Source organism: Aplidium turbinatum, chromosome 7, assembly GCF_918807975.1.
Source record: "Aplidium turbinatum chromosome 7, kaAplTurb1.1, whole genome shotgun sequence".
NCBI classification, from domain to species: Eukaryota; Metazoa; Chordata; class Ascidiacea; order Aplousobranchia; family Polyclinidae; genus Aplidium; species Aplidium turbinatum.
In genome coordinates, this window is record NC_137478.1 from 21,369,158 (window position 1) to 21,378,736 (window position 9,579).

Consider the following 9,579-nt stretch of genomic DNA (forward strand, 5'->3'; position numbering starts at 1 on the left):
AAATATCCCGTCTAAGATGCCGGGCCTCTCGAACTGACTTAGCCTCATCGTTAATGGGTCCCTCCCCAGAATGGCCTGCCCGACCGCAAAGAACATCATCAGGCTTAAACTCAGTCGAGTCTACGGCGGTCGAGTCCTTGTCACCACCGAGTGTAGACATATTAAATGTTAGGGCTAAATTTAACAATTAAAAAATTAAGTTACACAAACACACAAATTACAGTAGTTATAAAAAACTTAACTGCCAAGACCGTAAAAATACAAAAAAGAATTTAAATGCACGATACCGTAGCTGTACGAGTATGTGAAGTCCAAACGTCCACAAAACTTGCTTGGATTCTTCCACTTGAATCTTCAAGCACAGATGGATTGCCTTTAATCTTCTTTCTTGCCAATGAATGTCAAAGTTATTTTTTCTTCTGTACCAAACTGAGAAGAAATGTCTTTACTTTTTAGCTTAAAGTTCTTCAGTTGCCTACCGAGAAGAAATGTCTTTAATTTTCTTTGCTTCTTTAGACTACCAACCAACAAGATCTTCTTTTATTATTTCTTTGCTTTTGTAGCCTACCAACCAACAACTTCGTCTTTTATTTTTTGCTTCTAAGTGCTTCTGTGCCAAACACTAGACAGAGAATCGTCTTTTATTTTTTATGGTCACAGCGGTAAACCATAATCTCTTCGTGGGAAAATTGTAACGTAAGATTCCCAAATCCGTTCGTCTGCATGCAATGACCCAAAAATAAACACACTTTCGAAACGTCTATTCAAAGTGTATTCCAGTAAAATTAGCCCGAGGCTATCGAAATGACTGGTGCAACGCCGTACACCTAAAAACTGTCACTACAATACAAATTACTTGGATAAAAGACGGAACCTTTGTCCAGCTAGCAAGCACTAAGCCAACAGTTAAATGTGCGGCCAACTTTCAAACAATCATTTTACGAATGACCAGAATAGATATCAATATCTCAAATTCACGTAGAAAGTAACTGTGACGCAATAAATGAAAGACAATTATGAAGTCATTCCAACAGGTGTTCAAGCTGATGTAATATTTCCTGTTTAAACAGGCCCAAACAAGTCCAAACAGGTCTTATGAACGATGGTGCAATTTTGGCACATGCTTTAGGAATTTCCATGACGTAATATTCAGTAGACTTGAACGGTTTTATATGACGTTTGATTTGTACAGAGATTGGCCGTAACAAAGCCAAAGTGATAGCTTCACAGCAAAATACTTTTCACATCAAAAGCACCTTGTGGCAGAATATAATCTACGATTCTAAGACTTTGCCAAAATTTCAATTAAGTTTTATCTAATTGTCACGCAGTAAATAAAAAAAAATTAGCTTCTGTAAATGAAAGTGCCAAAAAAGGTATAAAAATCTCACCCACAACGTTTGAAACAACATTTTTCAGACCAGTGTAGGCTAAGATACAGTGAAAAACAATGATTATGAACGTGGAACTAAAATATGACTTCAAAAGGTAATTGATTAACAACAGTGTTGTGTTTACAGCACAAAAAAAAACAGAAAATATGCACAGGCGTCATGATGCAACAGCCAGGTAAAGCAAAGTCACAACATAGTGTAATGACATAGCGTATGTATAGGCTTCAGTTACCCAGTGCGGATGGAAAATCACGGCTACATTTTTGATTAAGAAAATTTTATGACAAAGTATAAAAATCCAACTCAACAGATAACAAAATTCACATGGGCTACGCATTTTCCAAATCTGATTTTGCATGGTTGCAATAGGGTTACTAACAATAGGCTACTGCAGCCTACATGCATTCATCAGTTTATACACATAACATTGCCGAAATTTCTCTTATTTAGTTAAAAATGAATTTGGCAGTTATGAACGACTGGTTTGCGTGGGCAGTAGCCTAGCTCATGCAATCCACAGCTAGGCTACATCACCAGGTCAACAACAATGATACACGGTACAGTAATGAAATTTGATGGGGCACACATGTACCGATACTTCAAAAATTTTCCTACTAAACGCTTTGTTTGTTGCTGTTCTAAATATGAATTGAAAATCATTTTTGAACTATATCAGAGTCTTAACTAAGACTGCTTTTTATAACTGAGAGTTTGAATGTAGGCTAAACAAAACATTGCAAAAAAGGTAAAAAACAATCAATCTTTCTTGGAAGAAGCTTTCAATATATCTGCTACTTTCTTCTCCCGGTCGTTCAGCATATTTTGAACTTCATTGAGCATGAAACGCAAAGGATCATCCGGTCTGGAGTGAACCATGTGCTCAGTAATTTCCTGAAAAGCAAATCGACAAGAATTTAACTCTTGGATACGCAACAACGTGGAGAGCACTTTGCAGCAGTTTAGAAAAGTTAAGGAACAATGGACAAACTTTATGATCACAAAAAGAACACTTGAATGTTCGATTACTTGTCTTTACTTAAAAAAAAGCATATTTTAGTCTGCACAGTTGCAGAGAAAAAGGATCTAAGTTAAATAAATTATTACCAAAGATTGACAGTGGCGGCTCGTGTAATGGTGCTGTGGCGCTGCAGCACCACCAAATTTTTCCCTCGTTCTTCACGTTATAAGAAATGTAGCAAACGTTGTGATTTTTCATTATTTTTATGAATCCGTTTAGATTTGTAGACCTTTCCAACTTTTTCGCTTTGTTAACTGGAAACGCTTTCTAACATAGGGAAACTACCTCATTGTCACATGACTGCTTTTTGATGACGCTTTGGCTGGCGCAAAGACTAAAACAGCTCCAGGGCCCCGACGTCATCAAAGCAAACGAACCAAATGAAAGTCATGTGACAATGACGTAGTTTGGCTGCCTTAGAATGATAAGATGGGATGATCTTGGAGCTGTGTCAGGACAGCTCCAGGAGTTGCCAGTTCTGCGGTTTTCCCGCGGAATTGGATTATATTTGTTTTAGAGTCGCGGGAAAATTTTAGCAGTTGTGGTTTTTTTTGCTTGGTTTTGTTATATTTTTACTAATGTCTTTTTGATTTTGACTACATTTTGCGTGAATTTGTCATAGTTAGGGCTACTTTTGGGCTTGTTTCATCTCCTGTGAGGGCTACTTTTCAATAGCAACTGGACTGGGAATTTTAAAAACATCTGGCAACCTTGATTCAGCACCAAACCAACACTTCGAAGTAGAGAGATTTACCTGTTGTTGGCTGCAGTGGGCTACTGGGCTACAGCTTTTTGGAAAAAAGTATAAAATTAAAAGTATGTATTATGTATGGCCTACTGTGGATAGTCTGGCAATGGGCATAGGCGCATATCCCAAACTGCTAGGGCGAGTGAGCCGGTTGGGCAATTATTTAGAGACAGGGCACACTTGAACTTTGTGGCCAAACTGTTCAGTTCTGTGACTGAGCTGCCTTTTATATAAAATTTAATGAAAACCTGAAAAAAATAAATTCTGTGATGATGCATTGATCTACACACCGGTACAGATATTGCGTATGTATCTTAAAATGAGCCTCTCGCCAAACATTATATATATAATTGTTACGGCCAATCTCTGTACAAATCAAACGTCATATAAAACCGTTCAAGTCTACTGAATATTACGTCATGGAAGTTGCTAGAAAATGTGCCAAAATTGCACCATCGTTCATAGACTTGTGTCAAACTTGTTAGGACTTGTTTGGGCCTGTTTAAACAGGAAATATTACATTAGCTTTAAACACCTGTTGAAATGACTTCATAATTGTCTTTCATTATTGCGTCACAGTACTGCATACGTGAATTTGAGATATTGCTATCTATTCTGGTCATTCGTAAAATGATTGTTTGAAAGTTGGCCGCACATTTAACTGTTGGCTTAGTGCTTGCTAGCTGGACAAAAGTTCCGTCTTTTATCCAAGTAATCTGTTGTGTAGTGACAGTTTAAGTGGTGTAGGCGTTGCACCCCCTCGTTTTCGGTAGCCTCGGGCTAATTTTACAGGAATACACTGTTTGAAAAGAAGTTCAAGTGTGTGTTTCTTCGGTCATTATATACAGACGAACGGATTAGGGAACTTTATGTTAAAATTTTCCCAAGAAGAGATTATGGTTTACCGCTGTGACCAATAATAACAGTAGGTTGTAGGCCTACTGGTACAGCAAAGGACAGTTTCACTTGTATGTGTTGTAAGCCTACTTGAATTTGAATATGTGTTTTTTTTTTTGAGATGGATCAACCTAATTAGCTAGAGTTGATACAAAAGCTGAGCAGCAGATTAAGCTATTATTGTCATACAGTTTTTTGTACAGTATACATAATAAATGTGGCAAGTAAATTTCTTATTGTTTGTTAAATTAATGTATGCAGGTCACAAAGCTGTTCAACTGTTTATAAATTGTAAGCTAGGCAATAGGGGCTGCTCTAATAAACGAAACGTACAGGACTTACAAAAGAAGCAATTTTTTTGTGCAGTGAATTTTGATAAAACTCTGGTTCGTTTTTGATCTGTACAATTTCAATATGCATTAACATTTTCTCTATTTTTTCATAGATGTAGTAGGCCTACATGCTAATAACTTGACACGCATGCCATCATACTAATTTTTCTGGATTTGGAGTGAATTCAAGAACTTTGGAAGTTGGATGGATATCGGAATCATGAATATAATACAGTATCCGAATACCACTGTGATACTTAAACGTAACCAAGGAGGAATTTAAAAACTTTATTGGAGGAATTTGTATTTTCACAGTTCTGGATTAGAAAGATTCTTTTCAGCAGCAACAGAAAAGCTCTTCGCATTATTATTTCTTTTCGCGTCTGAGTGAGTTTGCGTATCAGGATTTCCTTCTCTATTGCAAACTGAAAGCAAGAAAAGATATTGACTTGATGTTGAGGACGTAGTGCGTGAATGTACCTGTACCTACGTAATGCACTCACCGTCACAAACCATACCTTGTACTGTACAGTAGAACTTGCATGTAAGTTACTGGTTCCACAACCAGCACATGCGAGTACAACATTGGAGATCTACGGTACCTTTCCTGATTCATGTACACTGTACACATACAGTTACTCACGGTGTCAGACAGGGTGAAATCCTAAGCCCTTATCTTTTTGCTGTTTATGTAGATGACTTAACAAAGCGACTAAATGCATTATCAATAGGCTGCTACATCGGTCATGCATGTTTAAACAATCTTAAAACAATGAAAACTATTATTAATACTACAAAAAGTGCTCAATGCTAAGCAAAAAAGCAAAGCAGAGCGAATTAAATCAAATATAGTTATTACTATCTGAATCCTTAACAGCCTGTTTCACCTCAAACGGATCATCAGAAGAGTCCTATACAAATAGAATCTATTATAGAAAGATTATATTTGAATAAGACTCTTCTGATGATCCGTTTGAGGTGAAACAGGCTGTTAAGGATTCAGATAGTAATAACTATATTTGATTTAAACAATCTTATGTTTGCTAACGATATGTGTTGTTTTGCTCGGAGTTTGAAAGTTCTCCAAGCTATTTTGTCACTTTGCTCCGAATATGCTAAATCTCATGATATTATGTTTAATGCATCAAAGACACATTGCATTTGCTTTAGTAACAAACGCATGAACTTACAATGTGATTCTGTTGTGACCCTTCAAGGTCAACACGTTGAGTTTGTGCAGTCAACCAAATATATTGGTGTGCTTATTGATTACATGTTGTGTGACAATAGTGATGTAAAAAAACAAATCTGAGCTTTGTATTGTGCCGCTAATAATGTGCCTTCGTTTGTCAAACATTGTAGTGTGGATATAAAACAAGCTATATTTCGAGCTTATTGCATGCCTCTTTATAACGCACACCTATGGACCAATGTCTCTGTTAAATGGAAAAGAAAGTTTAAAGTTGCTTACAAAAAGTTATATAGAGGTGTATTTGGTTTATGTGGATTTGAAAGTGTGAGCACTCACCAAGTTTGCTGTAATGTACTAACGATTGATGCTCTAGAGTCATTCTATTATAATTCAACAAATGGTGAACACCACCATCTCTTAGATTTTCTTCATTTTTACACATTTGGTATGTACATAATTTAGAATGATTTTCATAACTGTTGGAATTTTTTTGATACCTTGTGTCGTTTTCAAGTAATCGCAATTTAAAGTTTTACATTTTTGCCACTAGTTTCTTGTCCAATTATGATAAACAAAGTGTCTATTCCTATGTTCTCAGGGGTGAAGAATTCAATTATATTAAGAAAAAATGTATATAATTTCATTTCAATATCATGCTAAATGCTGATGTTCATTTAAAAATCGAAGTTTTGTGATGTTGCTTCTAATTTGTTGTACAAGGAAGACTGACATGCAGCCTACTCGTACTCATAGTAGTGGTAAAGACTAAGTGTCATCGTCCAGCGATTTTCTCTTGCTTCACCTATGGTTATGTTTGTAGTTTTCTGACCTGAACGTGTATTTTTCTTTTCTTTTTTTCTTATATCACCACATGGATGTGTAACATGTATGTTGTATATATATCTGAAGCAAATAAATAAGCAACGGACAAGTCGGGACCAGCGATATTCATTCGTTATATACGAAATTGACCCTCAGCACACCGCGCAGAGTTGCTACGTCGTATTCATTACGTCTCCAGAGTTAATTACAAGACGTTTTCAAGACATAAAAAACACTGTATTTCACTGTGAAATGAGTGCTGTCACAAGTAGAAGATCTGCAACAATAAATTTCTATTTTTCTTCATATGTTCTGCTTTTTCTTTTTTGGCGTTCTGTTTAATATAGTGCTACAATATAGGCAACATACCACAAGGTTATATAGAAGAGAAAAGGAAGTTAGCCAGGGAATATGTTGATAAATATTTAAGTCCTTAACTTTTTCTGAGCTGTATGTATGTAATTTTTAACAGCCTAGCAGCGATTTAGCCAATTATAGATATGCAAAGTGCAGAAATTTAATTTTTTACATTTGCATCTGCATAATAAAGTTCAAATCGCGAAAGTTTTATCTTAACTTTTCATTGCAATTTAGAGCTGAAGATGCGCACAGAATGCACCAAATTAAGTGTCATTTTTCAAAATTTTCTGGGGGGGGGCCCCCAGACCCCCCGCCGTTTTACTCGCCTTCGGCGAAGACGCGGCCGGGCTGCGCCCGTCCGCAGCACCACCACTTTCACAGCTCACCAGCCGCCACTGCCAAAGAACATAAGTAAACTGCAACAAGTTGGTAAAATAAAGTGTCAACTGTCAACAAGTGCTATTTGTTCTTGCCACACAATATCTGTTAAAAGGTTTTAAAATGATTAATAGCGGTGCTACTTCAAATGGTTGCCACAAAGAATTACAGAGTCAAAGCAACTTCAAGCAAGCCATGCTTTTGATTTCCACATTTTGCTCTCACAATATTAGAGTGCCTTTACAGTATTTGTGCATCGGTGTTTGATTAGATTGTTACACTTGGCTGCGAGATGGCTGAAACAAGCATTCTATGAATGTGGCGCAGCATGGGAGAAACAAACATCAAACCGCACTATCAACTGCAAAAGCTGCGCTGTACACTACAGCGACCCAAACAAGTTATCGTACAACAAAAGTTTGTTAAAGAACAATAGGCTATACCCGGGCGCGGATTTATGGGGGGGGGGCTCAGGGGGCCCGGCCCCCCCCCGAAAATTTGTAAAAAATTGTATGTTTCCGCATCAAATGGTTTGATATGCTTCTAAACAGCTGATATTAGTCCCTCGGCATCACAATTGATGAAAATGGTTGTTTTAATGTCTATTTTCTAGCATATCGTATATGTCGTAGTATCATTGTTCATATCTGTTTAGCTTTTTCTTTCTTTTTAATTGATTTTCAAATTTTCTGGCCCCCCCCCCCGAAAAAAACTCTTAGATTCGCGCCTGGCTATCCAGTGGTTCCCAACCTTTTTGACCTTGCGGCACCCTATCAAAGAAATAAATAGTTTGCGGCACCCTGGCAAAACTGGGTCAATTTTATGAGATATCAGCATTTCAAATAACTGTATGAAATAACACAGAATGAGTTGTACAGTATAGCGTGCGAAAATAAATGTATTTATTCAAAAGTTAGTGTGAAATTTGGGCTTGACTTCTTGCACAAAGTCCCTTAATATCTCGAGGCACATTCGACAAAGCCACCCACATTTCTACCTCGACTATAAGCAGTCGTTCTCGTTTTTAGTTTTAATGTTCGTTTGTACGGAAAATCCACTAATTTGGAGACCCAATTGTAATCGCAAAGCAATTCACAAAATATATTCATAAGTATAAAGAACAAATTAATTATAAATTAGCCTTTTCTCGATTAGCTATGTAGGCTATCGTGTTTGTATGCGCAGGTATGGTATTCCCCATGCAAAAGTTTCTATTTTATAATGGTTCGCAAACAATCGTGCAATTTTATAATCGTGCTAGGTCACACAATCCTATAATCCATCACTGCAATTTGACTTTGTGCGCCGTGAAACGCAAAATAAAATCAGGAAACCTGGCAATAATGATGCGTTTCAAGCGTTTTTGTGGAAAGAACAGCAACGAGTCAAAATCTCTTTCACGCTGTTTTTCCTGGGCGAGAAAACAAAGGCCTACCGTGGATTAGAGTTAAAATAAATAAATAAATTCCACACTTAACGGGTTAAAGTTAAAATATCTCGCGGCACCCTTGAGCATTGCAATTGGCACCCCAGGGTGCCGCGGCACCCCGGTTGGGAACCCTGGGCTATACACTAGTATAGCCTACAGCCTACAGCGGCAATTCAGAACTTGCCTTGATTTCACTACTAAAGCTGCAAAGCTAATAAAAACATGGAACCCAACAGAATAGCAAAGAAGCAAAACATTGGTTAACACAGGAAGCTAAAAACAGTTATCTCACGGCCACGGGCTATTACATACCCGGAAAATGTGAAGCACATGATGCTGTTCCATGTACTTTACAGCTTTATCGTATGGATCTTCGTAGTGAGGAGTAGTCTCCACATGTGGGGTGTTGGCCAAATGAGTTGGACTTTTGGAAGGAGACACTCTTTCAGCTGCGGGGTCATTGGTTTCCGTCAATAACACAGGTTTTTCGACAAAAGATTCAGAAGTCATATTTTTTTTGAACTTACAGCACTGCAACAAACTGAAAAAACAAACGGCAATCTAAATAGTAAGTTTAACACATTGTAGCCTATATTAGCCTACTCAATCCTCTATCAGTTCCTCCACAGTTTCGGAACTTGCAGAAAGAGAAAAAGAAAAGCAGAAAATGCCGAGGTGTGCTAAAAAAACAAGATAAAACCGCGAGCTTACGTGAATAGGCTATCAGGTTCACTTTCTCAAGCAGACTTTGCAAATTGATGAAATTTACAGTGCTATTTGGGATGCTCTACTTGCAACATCATGAAGCAACCAGGGGCGCCGGAACAATTTTTGACTGGGGGGGCAGGATTACGAAAAAAGGGCACTTTTGTTTACTAAAAGGCCAATTTTTTTTTTCAAGTTTTAAGATAAGATATAGCGATAATTCTAATCTATTAGCTCACTATGTATTGAGTAATGATAGCCTACAAGTGTCCGGTATACAAAGAAGGGCATCATGCTGTGTTAT

At 37.3% G+C, this 9,579-nt stretch overlaps 1 protein-coding gene across 1 annotated transcript; it reads right to left on the bottom strand.

Moving 5' to 3' along the window:
• Nucleotides 1–756: 756 nt before the first annotated feature.
• On the bottom strand, nt 757–9,107 carry LOC145774227 (testis-specific expressed protein 55-like). Its single transcript, XM_082585407.1, has 2 exons — nt 8,883–9,107; nt 757–2,285 (listed from the first exon to the last, which is right to left on the bottom strand). The coding sequence occupies exons 1-2, from the start codon at nt 9,078–9,080 to the stop codon at nt 2,151–2,153; spliced, it is 333 nt and encodes a 110-aa protein (XP_082441533.1). The 5' UTR covers nt 9,081–9,107; the 3' UTR covers nt 757–2,150.
• Between the last annotated feature and the right edge of the window lie 472 nt (nt 9,108–9,579).

What these genes read in the sequence shown, in the direction of transcription:
- LOC145774227 (XM_082585407.1), bottom strand. Translation starts at nt 9,080, where the DNA reads ATGACTTCTGAATCTTTTGTCGAAAAACCTGTGTTATTGACGGAAACC. An exon ending in ATGTGCTTCACATTTTCCGG is followed by an intron (nt 2,286 to 8,882) that starts GTATGTAATAGC and finishes TTTGCTTTTCAG; the next exon opens with GAAATTACTGAGCACATGGT.